At 45.7% G+C, this 25,708-nt stretch overlaps 1 protein-coding gene across 2 annotated transcripts in view; it reads right to left on the bottom strand.

The window, feature by feature from the left end:
- SLC6A4 (solute carrier family 6 member 4) overlaps positions 1-24,501 on the bottom strand; it is a 46,051-nt gene extending 21,550 nt beyond the window's left edge. Inside the window, exons 1-7 of one of the 2 annotated variants that reach the window (XM_023731182.1) lie at positions 24,249-24,501; positions 9,204-9,661; positions 6,353-6,487; positions 5,160-5,379; positions 3,569-3,707; positions 2,527-2,661; positions 2,081-2,184 (exon numbers count right to left, since the gene is read on the bottom strand). In XM_023731182.1, coding sequence (XP_023586950.1) covers positions 2,081-2,184; positions 2,527-2,661; positions 3,569-3,707; positions 5,160-5,379; positions 6,353-6,487; positions 9,204-9,546 — 1,076 coding nt within the window. In that variant the 5' untranslated portion in view covers positions 9,547-9,661; positions 24,249-24,501. The remainder of the gene's footprint in view (positions 1-2,080; positions 2,185-2,526; positions 2,662-3,568; positions 3,708-5,159; positions 5,380-6,352; positions 6,488-9,203; positions 9,662-24,248) is intronic. The other variant, XM_004376179.2, reaches the window with a different exon arrangement.
- Between the last annotated feature and the right edge of the window lie 1,207 nt (positions 24,502-25,708).

Here is a 25,708-nt window from a genome sequence, read left to right as displayed (position 1 = left end):
CACAGCTCATGGTTGTTATTTGCCAGCAATCGAGTCAATTCTGACTCATGGCAACCTCATGTATGCAGAGTAGAACTGCGCCATGGGGTTTTCTAGGCTGTGACCTTTCGGAAGCAGATTGTCAGGCCTGTCTTCCGAGGTGCCTCTGTGTAGGTTCAAACCTCCAACTTTTTGGTTAATAGTCGAATGTTCAACAGTTTGCATTACCCACAGCTCAGACCTCTCAGTTTCCAACAAACCTGGCTCTGAAGCATGGGTTGGAGAGGGGACCAGGATGGGGCTCTGGCCTCACAATTGTGAAGTCCTCAGATCTAGACACTTTTATGGGTGTGTGTGGTAAATATATATGTAACCTAACATTTGCCAATTCAACATTTTTTACATGTACAATTCAGTGACATTGATTACATGAATCATGATGGGCAACCATCACCTGTATCTGTTGCCAAATTTTCCATCACCCTTAACAAATGCTCAACACTTCCTAAACAATGATTTCCTCTTCCCCCTCCCTCCCGCCCCTGGTAACCACTAATAAACTTTGATCTCTATGCGTTTGCCTATTCAGATCTAGACATTTGACATTATCTGTAAATGAAGTCACAAGACTGCCACGGAGATACTCTGACACATTTTTTTTAAATTGTGCTCTAAGTGAAAGTTTACAGTTCAAGTTAGTTTCTCGTACAAAAATTTAAACACACATTGTTATATGACCCTAGTTGCTCTCCCTATACTGTGACAGCACACTCCTCCTTTCCACCCCAGATTTCCCATGTCTATTTAACCAGCTCCTGTCCCTTTCTGCCTTCTCATCTCACCTCTGGATAGGAGCTGCCCATTTAGTCTCATGTATCTACTTGAGCTAAGAAGCACTCTCTTCACAAGTATCATTTTATGTCTTACAGTCCAGTCTAATCTTTGTCTGAAGAGTTGGCCTCGGGAATGGTTTCATTTCTGGGCTAACAGAGAGTCCGGGGGCCATGTCTTCTGGGGTCCCTCCAGTCTCGGTCAGACCATTAAGTCTGATCTTTTTACTAGAATTTGAGTTCTGCACCCCACCTTTCTCCTGCTCCGTCAGGGACTCTCTGTTGTGTTCCCTGTCAGAGGGGACATTAGTGGTAGCCCGGCACCATCTAGTTCTTTTGGTCTCAGGCTGATGGAGTCTCTGGTTTATGTGGCCTTTTCTGATACTCTGACACTTTTAAAAGAAGATGTCACCATACAATTTCAGGACCAATACAAGATCATACTGTCCGTGGTACACATGAATTCCTTTTCTAAAAAATAAATTCTGTAATTATTTAATGAACAGCACAATTAGATTGCTGGGCGTCGCCAACTGTGATAGAACATTCATGGAAACAAAGTTAAGTCTAAAGATGATGAATGATATTTAAATCATAATTGGTGCAACACTCCCTGTTTGGTCAAAAATTCAGGAATGTTGTTGACAGATTGTGATAAATGTAACTAAAGTCACTGAACAATTTGTGTGGAAATTGTCAAATGGGAACCTAATTTGCTATGTAAACCTTCACCAAAAACTCAAGAAAATATTATTAAAAAAAAAAAAACCCTATGGAGCACATTTGTACTCTGACACACACGGGGATCTGAATCAACTTAATGAGGAATGAGATTTTGCCACAAAAATGATGGCATTTTGTGTTGGTCAAAATCATTCAAGCATCATACTTTTTGGGTATATGTACATAAATCACCAGATCATAATTTTTGGTGTTAAACACATTAACTAGTTAAAATAAAATATTTAATGTATGTTGCAAATTTTGTAAACCTGCTTTGGAATTTTTTAATGAATTAGTTTTTCAATATACAGGGACTCACAAAACGGATGTGGCCTGGCCCTCTCTCAACTTCTAAGTGGTTCAGATGAGGCTACAGTCTGGGTGGGTGAGCTGGCCAAGGGTGAATTGGCCAAGGACCTTTAGTCTCATCACAGCCTGAGCCCGGCCAGGTTTCAGGCCACTGCTTCCATCTACAAGTCTTTCTCCAGACCAGATAACTTCTGCTTGCCCGACTTTGAACCTTTGCTTGGGGGATCCCAGATACTCACTGGTAACAGTTGTTGTTGAATTTGTTGTAGCTAGCAAAAGCCAGTAGGACCCCAAAGCCAGGACCAAGAGAGAAGAAGATCTGAGCTGCAGCATCCACCCACACCTGGAACACAGCAGAGGTCAGGGTGTGGGGGTGAGGAGGCCAGCGGGACGGGTGCCTCTCATGTCTCCATATGTACAGAGGAACTGGCGAGAAACCAGCTTTCAAGGCTCATGCCAAGGACAGCCACATATCAAGTGCAAACAGATGTAATTTCTCTTCCTGTCATTTAGGCATCAGCCAACTCAGTGGCCTCAACTGTGTTTTTATGTTGTACTTCTGGTTTAAAGCATCATGGCACTTTGAAGCCAAGTTTCAGTTGCCCCCACTGTCCCATTTGGAGGAGGACTAGCTTCAGTTAGTAAAATGACAGACAGGTCCACACACTTTCTGCCATTATCTTACCCCTGTCTCCAGAAGTTTCTGCCAGTTGGGTTTCAGGTAAAAGAGGACACCTCTCCAGGCTCCAGGGAGGGTGGCTCCCCTCACCAGCAGGACAGAGAGGATGATATAAGGGAAGGTAGCTGTCACCCACACCACCTGTAAGGAAAAAGAGTGGAAATCAGGTTATCAGTGTGCTACCCAGGAAGAGTTCAGGAGGGAAGTAGGTGGATGTTGGTGTCATTTATTCTTGAAGCTCTCCAAGAAAGGAGACCTCCACCTGTTTCTTTTCTTCCTGTAATTTTAAGAGGCAGGGTAGTGTGGTGCAGAGATGGCAGGCTTTAGAATCAGACGGACAGGGACATGACTCAGAGCTTGGCCAGTACTGTTGTTGTGTTGTTGTTAGCTGCCTTTGAGTTGGTTCCGGACTCATGGTGACCCCATGCAAAACTGAATGAAACACTGCCCAGTCCTGTGTCATCCCCACGATCAGCTGTGGACTGGACCATTGTGATTCATAGGGTTTTCACTGTCTGATTTTCAGAAGCAGACTGCCAGGCCTTTCTTCCTAGTCCATCTTAGTCTGTGAGCTTCCACTGCCAGACTGGTGGTGGCTGTGCATGAGGTGTATTGGCCATGATTCAAACCCAGGTCTCCCACGTGGAAGGCGTGCATTCTACCACTGAGCCAGCACTGCTCTCGCTTGGCCAGTACTAGCTACCCCTATAAAATGGAAAATCTATAAAATGGAGAAAATAAACTAGCAGGAAACAGTATCGTTAGCCAGTGTACATAAAGACTGGTCCATGATGGTTTTCAATAAATGATTGCCACTATGATTAATTGTGATACTGCCAATGGGTTAAAAGAATTTTGAAAAAAAATCATATAGTGGTTCTTGGGACTGGCCCACTTTCATAACTTTCTAACAGATTTGGTGAAGAGATTGAGCATCATGGAATGTGACTATCCCCCTGCCTATGGCTGTCTAGGCTACTGGGTTCTGAGTTTGAGACCCTCCGGGGCCCCTTGGCAGGCCTGGATCATTGGCTGGAGTCCCCCTCACCTTGCCAGATGTTTTGACGCCTTTCCAGATACTAAAGTAGATAACAGTAAAGATCAGCATGATGCAGAGGGTAAGCTGCCAGTTGATGCCACCCAGGTCCTGGAGTCCCTTAGACTGGTGGATCTGCAGGACATGGCGTCTGGGGTGAAAGAAAGAGGCCTGTGAGAAGGTCTGAACAGTGATGTGAACATACAATCCACAATGTCTCTAGGAGCCATTGCACTGCAAGGACCACATGGTCCCTGAGCCCAGGAGAAGAGCAGCACACTTAGCCCATCAGCCCAGCGACCCTGGAAGAGCACTGAGCCCAAAGGCAGACCTCCTGGGCTCGCCTTTGCTGGCTGGGACCCAAATGCCTTTCACCAACACCACTGGCATTTTGGTATATGAAGATTTGTATGCATGGGTCCTGGGCCCCCTCTGCCACCCTAAAGTGGCTCTCTTTTCAGGCTGCCACAGTGCCTGAAATTCCAGCTTGAAAGTATACTACCTTCTCCAAGATCTTTTTCTAAAAGGTAGGTTCCACTTACAAAGTCAACATATTAAATCATAAACCATAGGAAGTAGTTTAATGCTTTGCTTCCATGACAACTGGCTGAGAACAGGGCCCAGGAAGAAGGGTGGTTTTGAAGCAGGGGAGTTAAGTTTGGAATGTGAAGGTAGGAGCCAGCCTGGGTACATTGCAGCAGCCTATGGCCCATCAGAAAGGAAGGGAGAGGCACAGGAGGGTCAGGTTATAGAGTACTCAAAGCAGTCTCCCAACTCCAAATCCTGCCTGAGAGTCTGCTCTGGAGAATGAAAATACATCCTACCAGAACCTTTGGGACACAGCAAAAGCAGTGCTCGGAGGTCAATTTATAGAAGTAAATGCACATCCAAAAAGAAGAAAGGGCCAAAATCAAAACATTAACCCTACAACTGCAACAAGTAGAAAGAGAGCAGCAAAAGAAGCCCTCAGGTGCCAGAAGAAAGGAAATAATAAAAATTAGAGCAAAATTAAATGAAATAGAGAACAGAAAAACAATTGAAAGAGTTAACAAGACCAAAAGCTTGTTCTTTGAAAAGATCAACAAAATCAATAAAGCATCAGCCAAACTGACAAAAGAAAAACAGGAGAGGAAGCAGATAACCTGAATAAGCAATGCGATGGGTGATATCACAACAGACCCAACTGAAATTAGAAGAATCATAACAGAATACTGTGAAAAACTGTGCTCCAACAAATTTGAAAACCTAGAGGAAATGGACAAATTTCTAGAAACACATTACCTACCTAAACTAACACAAACAGAGGTAGAACAACTAAATAAACCTATAATAAAAAAAGAGATTGGAGAGGTAATTAAAAAACTCCCAGCAAAAAAAAAAAAAAAAAAAAGCCCTGGCCCTGACGGCTTCACTGGAGAAATCTACCAAACCTTCAGAAAAGAGTTAACATCACTACTACTGAGAGTCTGCTCTGTCATCTCCTTACTAACATTCACTCACTGGCCCTGATAGTGTCATCTCTCAGAAATCCGTCAGGAAGAAGGCAAACCCCAGGGGTGTGGCCTGCCTCTAACAGACCATCCCCTCATTTACATGCACTTACATGTAAAACTCTTCAGCTGGAGAGGTGGAGTGGAGAGTCCAGGTGATGTTGTCCTGGGAGAAGTAGTTGGTGCAGTTGCCAGTGTTCCAGGAGTTCTTGCAGCTTGTCCAGGGCAGCTGGTTGGTGAAGGAGGAGATGAGGTAGTAGAGCGCCCAGGCAATAATAGTGTTGTAGTAGGAGGCAATGTAGAAGGCAATGATGCAGATGGTGTAACCGATTCCTGGGAAGCAGGAGAGAGAAGGTGAGACAGGACAGGTTTAAAGGGCAGCCCAATGTGGAGGATCAAAACTGGGCACTGGAGGGCATTGTAGCCTGAGTGAGGGGTAGAGGTGCTTATTGTTAATTGTCATCAAATTAGCTCTGACACATGGTGACCCCATGAACAACAGAATGAAACATTGTCTGATCCTGTGCCACTTTTACAACTGGTATTCTTGAGTCCATTTTTGAGGGCACCGTGTATTTTGAGTGTCTTTCAACCTAGGGGGCTCATCTTCCAGCACTATATTGGGCAATATTCTGTTGTGCTCCATTGGGTTTTCACTGACTAATTTTTGGAAAGAGATCACCAGGCCTTTCTTCCTAGTCTCTTTTAGTTGGGAAGCACGGCTGAAACCTGCCCACCATCGGTGACCCTGCTGGTATTTGAAATAATAGTGGCATAGCTTCCAGCATCATAGCAACTTGCATACAACCACAGTACAACAAACTGACAGACGGATGGTAGTGAGGTGGATACTGCCACTCATTTTACTTCCCAAGGACTCAGGAAGAGCGTGGAAAAAGTGGCGACTCAGTACATTATTTATATGTATTTGCAAAGTGACATGTTTTAGAAAATATGTGTGTGGGCTGGTAATGCTTTTAAAATTCTACTATTTATCTTACATTTTATTGTATTCATTTTATTATTTAAATAATAAAACTTATTTTATTTAAAATGTATTATTTCGTTTACTTTAAATTGCCATTTATTTTGCTCCCCTTTAACATTTTTTATTGTGATAAAAATATATGTAACAAAACATTTGCCAATTCAATGATCCCCTTTACTAACTTTACAGTAAAAAACGTAATTACTCAAGTTATTTCCCAAGGATACATAGGGCCTGAGTGATTCCAAAAGAATGTCCCCAGCTCCCACCACTTCCTTGGGAGGTCCCACTTACCCACCACCCAAGCCCTTCAGTTACCTTTGAAAATCGGGCAGATTTTCCGCCATATTGAAATGCATCCGTTTCTGTGGTACTGGCCCAGCGCTAGCTCCAGGTAGAAGAGTGGGATCCCTCCAAAAATGGCCATGATGGTGTAGGGGAGGAGGAAGGCCCCTGAGAAAGGTGAGAGACAATTTCACACCCTGCCTGCATCTGTCCCAGGCAGCCCAACTTATCTGGACAAGGGGCCCTACAGTGGCTCCACGGAGCAATCTGACAGCTCAGCTGTCAGGGAGCCGCATTCTGTGTCAAGTGACTTCCCACTGCACTCTCCTTGTCTTAGTGCTTTGCCAGAAATAGTAGTGAACAAAGCTACTTGGTTAAAGCTAGGTTTTGGAGGAGGAAGATAGCTGAAATGGAGAGAAAGCTAGGTTTGGGAGTCAAGAGACCAGGCACCAGTACCAGCTCCACTTCTACCTGCCTGTATGACCTGGGACCACTTCCCCTCTCTGAGCCCTGATTTTCTCCCCTGTGAAAGGACAGGGTTGAGGAGGGCTGAGGTTCCCAAGCCCAGCGACACACATTCACACAGATTCCTGGATCCATCCCCGACGTCCTGAAGCAGAATCTCCAGGTACAAGTACAGCACACATTTTTTTTTCAAGCTCCCTAGGTGATTCTCATGCAACAGGTTATAGACCACTATTAGAGGCCAGGTCACCTGTAAGGTACCTGCCAGGTGCAACCACCTACAGAGTCTCTGAAGCAGCGCTTTGTACGTCTGTATTACCCTTGGCCCCAGACACTTGACTGATATTTGGTTATCTTCCCATAATTCCACTGAGCCAGAATTATCCCTCACAAGCCACCTTTGCAGGTATGTCGGAAAAAAGGGTAAGTTTTCACAAAATGAGAACGCTGCATCGCTGGACAGGCTGGTGTCTCCTGGACCTTGTGGGTGGATCAGCTGTGATTTTCCCTGATAACTTTCCCTCCCATAATGTGCTTTGAACCTGGGAACCCAAAGTTAGTGCAACTCAGAAAGGAACCACCTAACTTAGAATCACACTGGGTACATCTGGCTTGAGAAGAAGAACCACGTTGTCCTTTTGCTGTGGCTTCTGTCCAAAGGGTTTGCTCTGCCGGCTTTAGAGTAGGCAGAGAGTGTAGGGGAAACGTCACCAGTGACCCAACCCCTTCTGTAATGCTCAGGTTAAAGGTGAGCCTTCCCAGGCTATAGTGAGGTGATTATGACTTCCTCTCCTCCCACCAGGGAACTCTGGGCTTCCAGGACCCATCTGGAATTGCCTTCGCAGCTGCATGGACAGAGGTCCTTAAAAGACGCAGTAAACCCAGGCTACTCTGTTGGGTCGTGGGAGACGTGAGGGTGACACAAATGAATTATCCCCCAAACCTCATTGTAGCCGCCCTCTCAAATCTATTGCCAGAGCTCCTGCCAAAATAAATGTTGACTGATTTGACCCTTGGATCTCTGGTGGCATAGTGGTTAAGAGCTCGGCTGCTAACCAAAAAGTCAGCAGTTCAAATCCTCCATCCGCTCCTTGGAAACCCTATGGGGCAGTTCTTCTCTATTCTATAGGGTTGCTATGAATCAGAATCAACCCAACTGCAAGAGGTTTGGTTTTTTGGTTGCATTTGACTCCTAATTCTTGTCTTTGTTGTACTCTGAAAGCAAATCCAGTGTCCACACAGAAGCCCATACGTATTTACTTGTCTCCCATGCTCTGCTCTCCCTGGGGTTCACGCAGCCATGCCTACAGTCAGTTACTATGTTTGATAATCTGCAGGTTAACTGCTCTAGATACCTGAGGGGTACAAGGAAGAACAAGAGATGGTCTCCGGCCTCAAAAATCAAACACTCTTGTAGGAGATATAACGTATCTCTGTTTATGTTTTGGGGTTGGCATTAATTTCACGCTGTGACTGGGTTCAGCTTTACATTTTGCTCAGACTGATAACTTAAGAGTTTGGACCTAAGCTGAAGTCCTTCTCTTAACCTCACAGAGGCCCAATAGGGTCTGGGACCCTGGAACCACCTCCCAATTTTTTCTTGGGCAGATCTAACCCCTCTGTAACCTTCGGAGCAGAACCTGCCACCCGGAATAGAGGAACTCAGCTCAGCAGGGACAGCTTTTCCCTCCCCTCTGGTGTGGGGGAGGGCAGAGCTTGGATAATATGCAGATGAGAAGAGGGGCCTTCCACAAAGGAAGACCTAATGATGATGGAAATCTGGTGAGGTCAAGTTTGGGAGAGTATCTTAATTATCTAGTGGTGCTATAACAGAAATACCACAAGTGGGTGGCTTTAACTAACAGAAATTTATTTTCTCTCAGTTTAGGAGGCTAGAAGTCCAAATTCAGGGGAAGGCTCCCTCTTTCTGCCAGCTTGGAGGAAGGTCCTTTCCTCTTTGAGCTTCTGCTCCTGGGCGATCTTCATGTGGCTTGGCATCTCTCGTCTCTCATCTCTGCTTGCATTCAATCTCTTTTATATCTCAAAAGAGATGAACTCAAGATATAGCCTACACTAATCCTGTCTCATTAACGTAACAAAGACAACCCATTCCCAAATGGGATTATAACCACAGGCACAGAGGTCAGGATTTACAACACATATTTATGGGGGGACACAATTCAATCCATAACAGAGAGCTTTATTCCAACTTTACAACCCAAAGAGCCTCAGATATGCTGATCTAAGCTTTTGGCTCATGGAGGATCTGTCTTTTAGACTAGCTTGAAAGCCTAAGCAATCATGTCCCCAGACTCATGTCAAATAAGACAGAAAAGACATGGCTTATCCTTTGGCCTCCCGCAAAGATCTACAGCTCACCCCTAGGTTACAGCCCCGCTCCGTGGCCCAGGATACTGACCTCCTCCATTCTGGTAACAAATGTAGGGAAAGCGCCACACATTGCCCAGGTCCACGGCATAGCCAATGACCGAGAGGAGGAAATCCACCTTCTTGCCCCAGGTCTCCCGTTCCACTTGATGAACCTCAGCCACTAGGGCGGTGGTGGCTGCTGGGGTGGAGTGCTGGGTGTCGTCTCCCGTACCAGGGCTGGCAACCGCTGAGTACTCATTGGAGATTTGGTCAGTCTCCACTTTATCACCTGGGGCAGGGACACCTTTCCGTAGAACTCCATTTTCCTGACAATCTTCTCCATCCTTACAGGCTGACGGCTCCTTCTGAGAATTTAAGGGCTTGGTCTCCATCCCGCCGGTTAGTAACAGATACTGGTGTCCATTTGTCAAGGGCCTGAACTGAATCCTTGGTCCTGGGATTCCTCAGAGCTTTATAGAGACGGGCTGGAGAGCTCTGTTGTTAAGGCTTGCAGAGAAAGAAGAATACAATTAGGCATTTTGCTTGTCTTTGGTATGAAGTCATCATACCTCTTAAGCTACATCCATGAATGGATCACAGATGCATCTCTCAAATATGAAGACATCCTTATGCCATATAGGGGTCAATACAATCAACTAAGTTTTTCAACCTATACCCAAAAACCCCAGACCCCCTGGCCGTCAAGTCAATTCCAACTTATGGTGACCCAGTGTGTTACCGAGCGGAACCACTCCATAGGGTTTTCTTGGCTGTAATCTTTACAGGAGCAGATTGCCAGGCCTTTCTTCTGCAGCACCACTGGGTGGGTTTGAACCGCCAGCCTTTAGGTTAGTAGTCAAGTGTAAACCGTTTGCACCACCCAGAGTGTCAAATCGCAGTCAAGTAATTTGTAAAGTAAAAAACAAAACAAAAATAGTCAGCAAATCACCAAGGTTTCACAAGGCCATATTTAAGAGCAAAGCATTTACTTCGCTTCGAGGGACAGAAATCTCACCCTCTAGTACCAGTAACTGGAGCCCTGGTGGCGCAGTGGTTAAGTGCTTGGCTGCTAACCAAAAAGGTCTGCAGTTCGAATCCACCAGCTGCTCCTTGGAAACCCTCTGGGGCAGCTCTACTCTCCTATAGACTCACTATGAGTCAGAATCAACTAGACAGCAACTTTTTTTTTTTAGTACCAGTAACCAAGAAGAGTGTAAGACAAGGACTCATTTGAACCAAGCTTCACGGAGCACTTACTTGGTCTTGGATGCTGTGCTAGGTCCTGGGGAAATAGTTAACAAAAAAAAAAGAAGCCGTTTCTGCCTGTAAATAGATAAGGACAGTCTTCTCCATTATTTAAGCGGAATACCCAAAGTTATATGTTATATAAGCTATAGACATGATTAAAAAAGTAAAAGAGCAAAGACTAGAGGGGGAAAGGCAGCCCCTTGAGAGGCAGCCCTAGCTCCTTAGCTGTGGACCTCTTCACTCTTCCCTCAGCCCTGGTCTTGGAAACCGTCAGGCAGCTTCTAGCTGCCTCCAGCTGCAGCTGAGTCCCGCCCCTCTGAGCTTTGCCTTTCTGCTGAACAGACTTCCCACTTTGCCTCTGAAAGTCCCATTGGGCCTTAAACGGCACTGCTGCTCACCATTCATTCTTCCTGACACTCCCCAGCAACTCCTGTGGGTAATCCACTTGTTACTCTGCAACTGCGGGGCAGACAAGGGTCACTTCTCATACAGGCTGGGCGAGTCAGGAGAACAAGAATGGGTTACTGAAGCCAGCATGGCTGGTGTCTCGGTCTCCACGCACCTCTGTGGGAAGGGCTGGGGGCCAGCTGCAGCGCCTTCGTATCACTGCCCTGAGCTGTGGGGAAGTCAGCTCACCTTGCTGGGGTCTGGATTGAGGGCTGAGACATCAAACATGGGGTAGAAATCTGAGCCCTTTTGGACTTTATACCTATGACCTGTTATAAAGTTGTAAGCAGCCAGGAACTTCCAGCTAACTTCATTTCTTTAGGGCCTGAACTTTTCAAACTCTTCCAACAGTTTGTGAGTTGAAACATGCTTCTGTTTAGCTAAGATCACATTTTACCTCTCTAGAAAAAATGTCCAGGGATGGACTGATTTCCACTACTGATAACTGCGAAGATTGGATACCCACTCCCAGAACCAACAGCAGGAGGATGGCTGGGAATTAGTAACTGATGAAGATGGCAAATGTAATCAAAACTCAAGAGAAAGTTCACGCACAGGAAAAAAAAAAACAAACAATCTTTGATGGTTACGAGGGAGGGGAGGGGTGGGGAGGAAGTAAGCAAGTGTTAACTTTGGTGAAGGAAAAGGCAACACACAAGGTAAGGGAAGTCAGCACAACTTGACCAAGGCAAAGTCATAGAAGTTTCCTAAACACATCCAAACACCTTGAGGGATGGAGTTACTAGGGCTGAGGGCTGGGCACCGTAGTCTCAGGGGACATCTAATTCAATTGGCATAACATAGTTCATAAGGAAAATGTTCTACATCCTACGTTGGTGAGTAGTGTCTGGGGTCTTAAAAGGTTTAAAGCAGCCATCTAAGATACATCTATCAGTCCCATCCCATGTGGAGCAAAAGAGAATGAGGGAAACCAAAGACACAAGGCAAATATTAGTCCAAAGGACTAATGGGCCACATGAACCACAGCCTCCACCAGCCTGAGCCCAGAAGAACTAGATGGTGCCCGGTTACCACCACCAACCGCTCTGACAAGGATACAGTAGAGGGTCCTGGACAGAGTGGGAGAAAAATGTAGAAAAAAATTCAAATGCATGAAAAAAGACCAGACTTACTGGTCTGACAGAGACTGGAGGAACCCCTGAGACCATGATCCCCAGATACCCTGCTAACTCAGAACTGAAGCCACTCCAGAAGTCTACCTTTCAGCCAAAGATCAGACAAAGCTATAAAACAAACAACAACACTCGCGAGGAACATGCTTCTATGTTCAATCAAGTATACAAGGCCAGGTGGGCAACACCTGCCCAAAAGCAAAATGAGAAGCAGGAAGGGTCAGGAAACCTGGACGAACGAACCCGGGAAACTGGGGGTGGAAAGCGGGAGAGTGCTGACATACTGCAGGGATTGCAACCAAAGTCACAAAACAATCTGGGTATAAATTTTTGAATGAGAAACTAATTTGCGCTGTAAACTTTCACTTAAAGCACAATTAAAAATTTTTTTTTTAAAAAGCAAATGTATGTTTTCTACCTATCTGGGAGCTCTCAGTGGCTATAACTTAAGCATCTGCACTTAGAAATGTAAAGAGAAAATAATGTAGTGAGTAGAAAATTAGAACACCAAGTTACTAGATTCACATGGATGACTCTGTATATAAATACTGGCAAAGATTAGACATGAACACCAGGGCATATAAGTAATTAGAGTTTGTGTTCTTTTTTTTTTTTTTTTCTGTAAAGTGGAAAATAAACATTTTAAAGGGCTTGATTGTTGCCAAAAATACCTACAATAACAGGAGAGAAATCAGCTCTGTGTAGCTAGGGTGGTGGTGATGTGTGTTTACAGAGGAAAGCAGGTGTCTTGGGCTTGATCTTATTCAGGTATTTGGTACCCACCCCTAACCCACCCCAAGTTCAAGTATGCAAGCATCACTTACAGAAGAACACAAATTTCTGACAAGCTGATCTAGATAAAACCTCATTCTGTTCATTTCTTTATGCTGCTGTCCAACCTCTCTCTGCTTCCCCTTCTCTGGGATCTTAACTGGAATTGACAGACTTTTAAAATCACCACAAATTCTCTCACTCACATAAAACAAAAAACCCAAACCTGTTGCTGTCAAGTCGATTCTGACTCGTAACGACCCCATGTGTTACAGAGTAAAACTGCTCCATAGGGTTTTCTTGACTGTAATTTTTTTTTACCAAAGCAGATTGCCAGGCCTTTCTTCCATGGTGTTGCTGGGTAGGTTCAAATCATCAACCTTTAGGTTAGTCGTCAAGTGCAAACCATTTATGCTACCCAGGGATCTCATTCCATCACAAATAACCATTTATTCAGGCCAAGGGATTTTTTAAAGTTTTTTTTTTTTAAATAAGAGATGATGAGATATCAATATATTTAAATACACAGCTATTACACTGTCTGAATTTGGTGGTCTCTGGCTGTGTTTTTTGAGGAAGGCCTCTGTACTTCTCTCTGGCCTATACCGGTAGCATATTTTGCACATTAAACATCAAATAACTTTACCAGATGGCAGGTATAAGGTGCTTTACCCTTGTAAAGCCCTTGGCACCCAGCCCGGAGGCCTGCCTGTGACCTTGGCCCTTCTCCCTATAAGCTTTTTTTTCTCCTCCTTCAAAACTGTACCCAGCATTTTCTTTAGGAACTTCTTCCTATTTTCAGTCATAACTTTCCTCTTGTTTAAATTGAAGCTCAAAAAACAACCACATTATCCAACCTTTCTCCAGCCTGGCCACGAAGTCAGCAGAGTCTACAGAAAGGAAACGTGGTCCATCTCAGGAGCGCTACATTTAGTTGGGGAATACGTTTAGTTATAACAGTGACTCGCTGCCCTCCCACTGCAGAAGCTGAGTGATCTGCTCTAGATTTCGCTTACAACCTATTCAAGTTAAAACGAACCACACTTACCACCTATTGTCCCCTTTTTTTGGTACATCTTATCGTTGGTAACACGTACTACTACAATGTTGCAGCTCGTAGTTTGCTGATGTTATCATTCTCAGATGTTCACTGGAAGATGTTCAGTGTTAGGATTTACTGTTCAAAACACTGCTATATAGCAGCAATATAGAAAAAAAAAGAGGATTCGACTTACATCAGAACTGACTTACGATGGGGTTGTAGGAATGGAACCCCGTCGTAAGTCGGGGAAGACCTGTACTTTCTCCCCTGGGACATCCTGCGGGGAGAATGGGACCCGTGTGTGTGGGCAGGTGGACTTTTGGAAAGCAGTGTAGATGTGTTCTTAGGGGTCCTTGGGGATCCAGCCCCCACGGCATCCAACCTTGATTTCTTGGCAGCTATGACAAGCTGCTCTTGGAAGAATAATACACTATTCTCTATTTTTATTCTGAGCCATTACAAAGGTCTTGTTTCGTAAAATAGCCCCCAGTACTTTTTTTTAATCAACAGGCTGAAATGGCCCGAGTCAGAAGAAAACCTGATACAGCATCCCTCAGCAGAGCCATGGCTTCAGGTCTCTTTCCAGAGGTTGGTCGCTCTCCCCCACGGCTCTGCTTTCTGGGAGTTCTCCAATGCAGCCCCACCCCTAGTTATAGAACCTGGCATGCAAACAGATAAGTTACAGCCTCTCAAAGCCACCAAGTAGGCAGTAGACACACATCCGTTTTTCTTCCACTCACCCCTCTGCCTCTCCCAGTTGGAAGAAAACTCCTCCCAGTTACCAGTCAGGTCGTCCAGGAACCTCGTGCATGTGCCTGGGACCCTTTCTGTCTGCAAGATTTTGCCTGATGGATCCGGGACTCTGTTGCCACTTTTCTGATTCTACAGAGCACCGACTGGCTTTTTCTACTAAGACCGGCAGACAACAATGGTTGAGAGCAACCTGGCCCAGGAATTCAGAAGTAAGCGTTGTTAAAAGGTTGGTGTCTGAGACTGCCCTCTTGAAAGCCTTCTTTTTTGTTAAAAGTATTTTTATCCTGCTGGATGGAAAGATTGCAAAAGAGGTCAATATTATAGCTGTGACCTCCTCCAGGCAGCCTTTAAGTTTCTCCATGGCCAGAAAAAGCTCAGAAGCTTCCTCTGCACCTTGAACGTGTGCCATTGTCTCAGGTCGAGCAGGTGACAGGCTGTGGATGGAGTCAGGTAACCCAGCTCCGCCACAGGACCACACACGAGCCTGGTCTCCCGTCTTCACACTAAAGGGGCCACATAGTGGTGTCTTCGATGGGCTGACAGTCACAGTTAATTTTCTATTCACACTCTTGCTTCCTCAGCCCTGTGACTGGGCTAGTTCGCTCAATTTTCCCCCTAGTCAAAAGAGTTGTTTCTATTTAAACAGCTCCTGATCAAATCTCCTTTCCTCTTTCCACAAACTCCGTCTCTGTAACCAGGGGAACCAGTATCTGAACAAGCATGTAATCACAATTAGTCATAAAACCGCCCAGCCCTTTGGAAATGGCCATGACTCTACTTGTCTGTTTATCGTCCATCAGCACATTCTCAGCAGAAACACTACAGAAATTTGGGACTTGAACTTCATGCGTCAAGATCAAAGTGAGCCCATTTCTCAGGATACTCACTTTCCATTTTCAAAAACAAAACAAAAATTAAAAAAAACAGCGGGAATTGTGGGTCTAACACTGAGATAAAATTAATGATAACGTCACATAGCTAAGCGGTAATTCGCGTTTTCTCTTCAGAGGGAGTCTAAAGTTCCCAAGGCACTACCAGGGGTGATAGGAATTACAGAGCCCTGGTACCGCCCACCAGCACTGAACCTGGCTGTCTGCCGTGGATAAACACCGTGTCTTCAGCAAAGGTGCGTGTGTGTCTACTATGCGCTGGAATCCCTGAGTGGTACAAACGGTTAGCACGCTCGGCTTCTAACTCAAAGGTTGGGGTTTTGAGTCCACCCACAGGCACCTCAGAAGTAAGACCTGGTGATCTACTTCCAAAAGCTCAGCCACTGAAAACCCTATGAAGCACCATACTAGTCTAATACACATAGGATTGCCATGAGTTGGAATCGACTCAACAGCAACTGGTTTTTTTTTGACTATGCAATAGGTACTTCAGAAACCAGACAGACACAGTCTTGCCTAATGGAGCTGACAGTCCAAGGCCAAAATCTGAAAAGGGTTAGACAGACTGCTATGGAAAACAGTAATATGTTTAAGGAGGGAGAGGTCGGAGCTTTGTTTCTGTGCCGTCCTGTATCCTGTTGTTCACTGGGACTCCTGCCCGTATGCTGCGGCCTCTTTTGATACCTCATGTTGCTAGCTCTCAAGCTGCCCGTAGGATTTAAAAGTCTACCTTTGGTGCTATTGCTCAACTTCTGTCTCAGGACCCTGGAATTCAGTCTTTTGCTTGCAGGCTCCCACAGTGGGGCATATTTGCCTCTGCTGAAGGTATTGAGCTGTCTGTGGTAATTCAGTGTCATAGATCCTAAGCCCTGGGACACCTGGCTTGTCTTTCAAACTAAATAGAGTCCACGATCTAGATGAACGGGGCAGAGAAAATCTGCTTGTTTTTGCGTTTGTGGGGTGGAAAAGAACTCCAGGATCATCTCCCTATCCAAAGAACTGCTTCCACGTATAAGAGTCAGACAGATTAATCTTCTGGAGAGGAATCACATAGGCTAAAACCCTTAGGGCCATTTGGGCGAGTTACCCCGAGAAAGGAAATGGTCTTTGCCAGAACTTTCCCTGCCTGGAAGAAAACAGCCCTGAGCTTCTCTTCACACAGAGTGTAAAAATCTAGAGGGTTACCTGTGTGTGGTGGGGTCCAGATCATTCCAGAGGCTGGCCAAAAGTGCAATGGATTTATTTTGATTTTAATAAAAAGAAATGGATTTGACATCGATAGGCGTGGTTAACCCTTGTCCAATGAACATGTCTTCCAGCTAAACAGCCAAGCCTAGACTCATAGCTTTCCTGAGCTGTCATTTAATAGGTTCTGTGTGTCCACAACTTGCAGCTCTCCTTTCTGTCTCACAGACCTGCACTGGAGTCCCAGATCTACCACTTCCTGGCTGTGTGGCTTCAGGTAGGTTACTTAACCTCTCTGAGCCTCAAATTCCTCATGCATAAAAGCAGACCATTAAAATTCCTACTGTATAAAGGCTGTTGTGGGGATAAAATAAAAGTATGACAAATGCTTGGCTCAGTGTCTAGCCCATGGAAAGCAACAATAAATGACAGGCCGTTGACGACCACTCCCACTCCCACAACACATGCAATCCATTCTGCTTTTCTACTTCACACCCCAAGCAGGGATACTGAGACACACAGGCTGAAGTAACGTGGGGCCCACAACATAATGACTGAGTGGTTTGAGTCAGATCCTAAGGCCTCCATCTCCTTCCATGCACAGGGCCTCACTGGTCCACTCTTGTTCCTCTCAATCAGTGGCTTGAAGTCACCTGGGAAACTTGTAAAGAGTGGATTCCTGGGCTCACTCCCAGAGATTCTAATTCAAGAGATCTGGGCTGGGGCCTAGGAATCTGCATTTTAAACAAACATTCCCACCCCTAGTGATTTAGGGACAGGTGAGCCAGGGACTTCACTCATCTCTCTCTTGATAGTTCACTCAACCTCCCATCCAAGTTGCAATGAGGCATTTCACCAGTGACTCTGGTTGAAACGTGGATCTCTAACACATCTACCCTGCATGTCACATGTTGCCTTACCTCTGCTCTGGTTGCGAGCACGCATGCTCTGGGTAACGCTGATGGGACCCCACTCCCTCACCTGGTATCCGGGGCTGTCAACGAGCGAGTGCAGGGAACAATCCAGCCAGTCTCCTGTACACTGAGCTCACCCGGTGCATCCCCACGTCGCACCTCTGTTCTATCTAATCATCCTGTGTCCTCGGAGGCCTGGTTTAAGTTGCATCTCCTCCGTGAAGCTCTCTCACCACCTGGGCCTGGGATAATCGTCCTCTACTCTGTGTGAGGAGTCACTTGTCACTCATTACTGATCAGCGTGTATCACCAGTTAGCTTTGCATGGATATTTGTATTGTGGCCCCCAGCTGGCCTGGAAGCAGAGCTGTGGCTTAGCCATCTCAGTGTCCAAGCATTTGCTCCCAACACTCAGGGTCTGTTTCACGTTTGCGGGGCGCAGGGCAGGCAGAGCCACAGCTGCGCTGGCAGGCTGGAGCCCAGATGGGGCACTTTTCTTCCCTGGGCTTAAGGCAAATGGGATCTGAGTCCTCTTCTCAGGGACCCTCCTGTCTCTCCTCCATCCTCCTGTCTCTCCTCTCTCCTCCTTCATCCGGAGGCTCCTCTCTGCATCTTGGGGACAGGGGAAGGCTGGCACAACTGTGATTTTAACGGCCTATGATCTGGAGAAGACAGACATGTCTAAGACCACAGGAGAGCCCACATTGTGCTGTTAGAACTTTGAAACAAGTACAGGCAGGTACACCCACCAATGGCTTGTGCTCCAAAAGGTCTTTTGTGAGTTGGTTGTTTGGAACTTGGAATATATTTTCTACTCACAGAAATAAATGTTATAAATGGTGGTTAGCTTTCCGAGCCAGTTTACAAAATCCCACTTGAACCATAAAATAATAGAACATCTAAAACTAAAGCTGGAGAACAAAGCATTATTAAGTACTACAAAATACTAGGGGTGGGGGGACTGATTAGAAGTTTGTTTGTTTTGTTTTTTAACATTCTTTCTGGCTCTTGAGGAAAACTTAATTTAAGGAGAGAAGGACGAGGAAGGAGAGAGACTTGGATAGATTCTGTGGAGGGGTCTTTTAGGCACTTTTAAGAGCTTTAGAAGTTGCTGACACAGATAGATTCCTTGTTACATTTAACTTCACAATTTACAACTTTTTGCAGAAACAAAACTACTTTCACTCAGCTGCTGTAATATGTTTAAACATGGACGCAGCTGGGAGAGAGACTTAGGAAACTCAGAATAGGTGATGACGAAGATTAAGTAGGGTTAGGATGTCACATCTTCTAAACACTCTTTTCTTGCAATGCTATTTATACGCTGACTGGGCAGTGTTTCGTTCTGTTGTACATCAGGTTGCTGTGAGTCGGAACTGACTCACCTAACAACAACAGCAACATACACTGAATAGAAATCAAGATAAAAAAACAAGGGAGAATTTCCAAGCACAGTTTTTCTTTTCCTCAGTACAGGTATATTATTAAGACTACTTTGGTGTGAAGCAGACATGATTAGACCCCCAAAGGGAGCCCAGGGAGGGAGAGGAGAAGAAAACCAGACCCACGGAGAGGGTGTTATGAAATGGGGCTGGATTACCTGTGGCGACTGAGCAAGGTGGAAGACAGGAGGGGAGGAGGAAAGGATTGGAAGTGGAATTAAATAAAAGGTGAGCGGAGAAGAAGAGAGGAAATGTGGACTGGGCCATCTCCCTGGGTGGGGCAGGGATGGGGAGAACGGAGGTGGTAGACAGAGATGAGGTGAAGCAGCACCAAGGAGCCAGGGAACCTGGCGCTGGAGGTGGGGACTCAGAGGGCAGAAGGGGCATGGAGATGACGTGTGGTCGACTTTTGAGCCACAGGATGTTTGTGATTTGGGTGTTATTGCTTGGGGGTGCCTGTAGTCTTAAGTCAAGAAGTTCTAAAATGTGCTTAAACGGTGAGTAACAGTTTGGGAACATTCATGAATACTCAGTTCATCATTAAATAGTATTGATCTAGTTCTCAGACATGCACTGAGATGAGGGCCCCGAGAAGTTTATGGCCTCAAAAAGTGACCCTATGATGGTTGTACAACATGATGAATGTAACCGATGTCACTGAACAGCATTGTAAAAAAAAAACGTTGAATTGGCAAATGTTTTGTTGTATCTATTTTACCACAATAAAACAATTTAAAAAAAAAGAAAAACTAACTAGAAAAAAAAGTAACCCTGTAACTAAAAAGGACATCACTGAGACAGCAGCAGTAATTTGAATATGGGCTGTATATTGGATAATAGCACTGTGTCAATGTTAAGTTTCCCACATCTGGAAATGGTACTGTGGTTACGTAGGAGAACGTCCTTGTTCTTAGCAGCCACATGCAGGAGTATTCAGGGGTGAAGGATCTCAGTATCTGTCGGTTCTCAAAGGTTCAACAACAAAAATATTTATATATAAATTGTGCAATCATTATATGAATTATGTTATATATTATATATAATATATAAAATTATATATATTACATATACAAAACTTAGATATATGTGTGATTAGGGAGAAAAAGAAAGTGTGGGTGCATTTGTGGCAAAACATTAACAACTGGGGAGTATGGGTGAGGATGTACTGGACCATTCCTACAACTTTTCCAACTGAAATTAAACAAAAAAAAAAATTGGGGGGAGAAAAATAATTCTAGTCCCCAGATGGTGCTGGGGAATCCCTGTTACCACCACTGGTCAGTCAACCCTCCCTGGGGTAAACCAAACCCATTGTTTCGTCAATAGCAACCCTATAGGACAGAGTAGGAGTGCCCCATAAGGTTTACAAACAGTGGCTGGTGGATTCAAACTGCCAAGCTTTTGGTTAGCAGCCAGGCTCTTAACTACCATGCTACCAGGGCTCCCTCCCTGGAGTGGTGCACCCAAAACAGCATATCTCCCTGCTCCCCTCCCAGTTTCTGCCCTCCCCTTTCCTCCTGCCCAGCTCCTTTCTCTGAAACAAGGAGAAGAGTCAGCTAACTTGATTAGCTTTTTAAAAATAACAAACCCACTGTTAGCAGGAGAAGAGGAAAGACAAAAGCTCAGGGTTTAGGAGACTAAAATTCAAGTCCTAGCTGTGTCCTCGTGGCCGTGGGCAAGCCTGAGCAGCCTACAGAGCCCATCTGAGCAGATCTCTTCCAAGGTCCCTCCAGGTCTGCCACTCCCTAGTTCTAGGGCAATCCCTTAGAGAGAAGAATTTATTTTATTTTTACTCAGCATCTGGGAACGAACTATTTAAGCAGTTCAACAGAAACATAGGAAGCAACAAAGGAAATAAATGCTATTTTTCTTTGAATACACCCAGAAAGACCACACAAAACACAAGAAGGCAGATATGCAGGAAATGCCCAGGATTGCCTCCTCCCACAGAGCCCGCCTCCCCATCTTCCACCGCGGGACTCTCACAGAGCACACAACGGGCCAAGAGGTGCTCTCCCAGGCATGGCCTTGTCACACCCTTCTTTCCAGACCTCTGCCCTCCCTACCTCAAATACTGACACCAGGTTCTGACTGGCTGCCAAGAACGGGACCTCAAGATCCCAGGAGATCTTCCCCACACCATCTGTCACTTGTCAGTGCCAGAGGATCCTGGCCACCAAGCTGGCCCTGGGACATCACCCCCACGTCTCCACATCGCTGGGGTTTATCTCTCGCTTTGCGGTGCAGGGGCTTCTGGGGTCAATGGGGGCCCAGTGTTGGAGCCCATCCACTCCTGGCTTTTAAAAAGCTTATGGCTCCACTACCCATTAATAAGCACCCTTGGTCCAGCGTTGGGTGGGAGCTAGGGAGCTGCTGCCTGGTTCCAGGGGAGCCGATGGAAAGAAAATAATAATAATAAAGTAGTTGGACTGCCTCACGCTGGCCTTATCTCCGCTCATTTTGTCACCCTGTTAAACACAGGGCTGGGAAAACACTAGTCCAGTTTAAAAGCGTGTTGTTGACATTGAATAAACGAGCGTTCATCTTCCCTGTCACTGAAAGATAACAGAGGTCAGGCTGAATGGTCTGCCCCTCTACAGAGCTATCTGTAGGACCTGAGACGTTACCCAAAGAGTGACAATTCTGAACGTGGACCAAAGTCAGCGCTACGAGCTCCACCTGGAAATAAGGCAGCTGCATTGGCTGATGTTGAACAATTCACCTCTCCACGCTAGAAAAATCATTTATGCCACATTTCTTTGAAAAACTAGTTTCATATATTTTGCACCTGGGTCCCTCCTAGAAAGATGATGGTTTTCTTTCCTTAGGGTGTTATTTTGCTCAGTTAAGCCCAGAAACCAATTCCCCACAAGAGCAGGGTGGGTCAGTATCGCTTGCTCCCGGTATGGCGCTTTGATCAGATGTTTGACTGCACACCCAAGCCTGTTCCATGGAACCCCACAAACCTCAGGTGAGTGTCACCTATTGGCAACAGCTCAGTGACTGGAAAGGAAATGGCACAGCCCAAACTTGCATTGCCTGGAGGCCATTTCTGCTGCACCCATCCTGGACATTCTGCAAGGGGCATTCAGGGAGTCAGGGAGCTTGGGCCCCTGTTGGTTGAGTTGCAGGACTTAACTTCACATGGTAGAGTGGGCCAGCTCTCTGGCTTGGAGTGAAACCACGGGTTGGGGGGGATCCTCAGAGGACCAACTTGACGGTAACATCTGGATAGAAAGTTCCGGCCATCAGGCATTTTCCACCATCATTTCAGCTCAAGTTTGCTTACGGAGTGAGTTGGAGGGGACTTGCACATCATGTTTTTCTACAGCCCCACCCCGCCCCCATTTAGAACTGAGGACCATCAGAAGAGCCCATGTATAACTAAGAAAAACGAAAGTGTGAGTTATCTTCTCAAGCAAACATCGACTGCGTAATTTTCCCTTTGGTCATCCAGGCGTCTTCTGAAAAAAAGTCAAGTCATGACCGTATCCTGTTGATTCATTAAGTCTTATTAAAATTAAACTTCAGGAAGCCCTGCCTGTGTTCTCTCAGATTATCACTTGATGAGTATGAAGCAGGAGCAGGAACTGCCACTTACTGACTTCATTTCTGCAACTACCCAGCTTCTCTTTGGTGGGTGGACGCCCAGGGTGTTTTTGCAAACCCACTGTAAGAGACAGCCCAACAGACGCTCCTAACCCCCTGCAGCCAAGTACTTCTATTCCAGTCACTTCACCCACATGGGAAACTCTTCGACATGCCTCTCTGAGTTTCATCGAAATGTTCAGATGACTCTCAAGATGCCCCAAAGAGGAATGTCTGAGGTCTTGGCAATTCCATTAAAATGTCAACACTATTCTGTCCTGCCCACCCCTGAGACCCACCCCTAGTATGTGTATATATATGTCTTAAACAAGGAGACCGAAAGGAATGGATTTGAATATTGGTGCTGGTAATTACATCTCTGAAATGTCCTAGATGGGTCACTAGAGTTGTGAAGGGACTTTCGATTAATTGTAATGCAGCCTCAATCAGCTCTTATTCAGGTTCAGTGATTAAAAAAAAAAAAAATGCCCAAAGGGTTTTCTTAATTTGCACAAGCCCCATCATAAACACTTGCCTCTCATCCATGCTGGAAACAGCCACTCCTAGCCCAGAGTTTATGGTAGGAAACTCGAATCTTTGGGCATCCATGGCTCCCCACAAAAGCTAATAATCGGACAAAGAGTCAAAGCTGCATATTTCCCTCCACCGCTAAAAACCCAAACACTAATACCTCCCATAGCTCTTCTCTGTTTCATTAAACACAAATCCCAAGGTTGCTTTCTTAGACATTTTCCCTATGTAACTGAAGACAAAACACATTAAATATGTGATCTCTTCATACTATGATGGGAGCTAGCAGACTCATAAATAATCCATTGACCTGGTTCACTTTTCTGGACAAAATTGATCATAAAAATACATACACACAAGACCTGGAAATGTCTGACTCTTAGAAATTCTACCCCTTTCTTTAGAACTCCAACTGGAAAAGAAACAATTCAACATGCAAAAGATCCAGGAAATCAGCTCCTTAGTGTTACTTAGCTGCAGAGAGCTTTTTCAAAAACGCAATTGAATGTACACATTTTTCAAGCAATTGATGGTTATACACTTCAACCATGTAAACCAGCCCAATGGAGTTTGAGTTTCACATAAATTCTGAATTGTCTTTGAAGAGTCTGCGCGCGCAACATCTCTGCGGGTGAAAACCATCCTAGCGCTAGGGGACTCGTCCCACTTAAGGGTCGCTCAGAGATTTCTCTAATTATTTGAGCATTTATGTCAAACACAACTCCCCCCACAGAACCGGCTTTGCATAAAGCCACCTGCACGGGACTGCAGCAAGTAAAGATCACACAGAAAACAAGGGTTGAAATGAAATCAACTTCCTAAAGCACAGGAACAGCACTTTGGCTTAGGATCATCTTGGCAAGGTGCGAGACATCACAAAGTCCCCGGTGCCATAGAAAACAAGCCCTCCAGAGCCCTAAATAATCCCTTTCTTCACTCAACTTTCATCTTTTCCCTCTGGCTAATATGCTGTCAACACTCACTACAGAGAGTTGCAGGAGACAGGAACGCGCCTCCCGGGCGCGCAGACAGCCCCTCTCCAGTGGCTTGACGTAAGCAGAGCCGGGCTGACAGTTCCCCTGCAGACCGCCCGCGGCAAGAAGTTCTGTAAAGAAGTGCGGATTAGCAGCAACAAAGAAAAGCGAACCCACCGACTGGGAAGCAGACTGGAGGGCCGGTCCCCGGAGCTCTCGGAGGCTGGGCGACCCGCGCGCCCTCGAGGCACTGGGGGGCGGACGCTGCCTCTGCCGGAGCTTGCGCCCGAGCGGGCGTATTTGTACTCTCGGCCTCTCACATGGTCTGATCTCTCTCTAGATATCCGCCGCCAAAGAGCTCTTTAAGAATTTTTGCGTCACTTTGAACTGAATAAACTTTATGTTTCACCGCGGCCGCGGCTCCGCTTTCCTCCTGGAGAGGGTGGGTGGCCGCCTGGGTGCGTTCGGCTGGGAGGGGCTGCACGGTGGGGTAGGGAGGCCGGGCCAAGGGGTGGCGCCCCACCCTGCCCGCGCGGGCGTGACATCCAGAGTACGGGGTGAAGGTCATTCCCCCCACCCACATGCCCTGCTCTTTAAATTTCCATGGGATGGGTGTCGGTTCCCCAAAACTAAGAGGTATATTTTTTCCCTTACGAATTGCTCCTCATATTTTATTTAGGTTTCTGCTCAATACCACCTCCTTAGACGCGTCTTTCCTGATCACCGACACCAACCCGTCACCCTGATCCAGAATCCTGCTTTGTTTTTCTTCATAGGACTTAACAGCACCTGACATTCCATTAGGCATTTATCTGGCTCCACCGCTAGAATGTGCGCTCAGCCAGAGGGACCTTGCCTAATTCCTGTCCATCCCTGGGCCTCTGACAGGGCTTGACCTAGTGGCAAGCAATCAATACTCATAGAAGAAGTGAATGAATGAAGAGTTTCCCCCTCCCGCCCCCTCATTTTGTTAATCAGCAACGGTTCAAAGCAGTATCAAAACAGCATGGGCCGTGATCTGCGAAAATATACGCCTGTGGTGTCGGGACCAGTGGATGGAGTTACAATATTTTAATTGTCTGACGGGGTTCCATAAGAGCCCATTGTGTGAACCATATGCATACATTGATTTGATAACTTTGAAAAATGTGTTTAAAAATGAACTTAATGTTATCTTACCTTTTCTCTAAAAATACATTTTTTAATAAAAACATTTTTCTATTGTGCTTTAGGCGAAAGTTTACAGCACAATTAGTCTCTCATTGGAAAATTTATACAAACTGTTTTGTGACATTGTTTGCAATCCCCGCTACGTGTCAGCACTCTCCCCCATTCCGCCCCAGGTTCCCGTGTCCTTTCCTGCCCCTTCCTGCCTGCTCCTCTTTGCTTTTGGCCAGGTGTTGCCCATTTGGTCTCCTATACTTGATTGAACTACGAAGCATGTTCCTCACGTGTGTTTGTTTATACGCCTGTCTAATCTTTGGCTGAAAGGTGGACTTCGGGAGTGGCTTCAGTAAATATTTTTACATATTAAGAACAGATGCAGTACTTGTTGGGATGTCTCTGAGGCACACATGAGCGGAAGCAGGCCAACCCACTTACCTGTCCCCAACAAGGAGGTCAGGGACCATAGAACG

The sequence above is a fragment of the Trichechus manatus genome, unplaced genomic scaffold, assembly GCF_000243295.1.
Source record: "Trichechus manatus latirostris isolate Lorelei unplaced genomic scaffold, TriManLat1.0 scaffold00040, whole genome shotgun sequence".
In the NCBI taxonomy this organism is placed as follows: Eukaryota; Metazoa; Chordata; class Mammalia; order Sirenia; family Trichechidae; genus Trichechus; species Trichechus manatus.
Note: the sequence above shows the minus strand (reverse complement) of the source record. Positions and strands in the feature narration are given on the sequence as shown.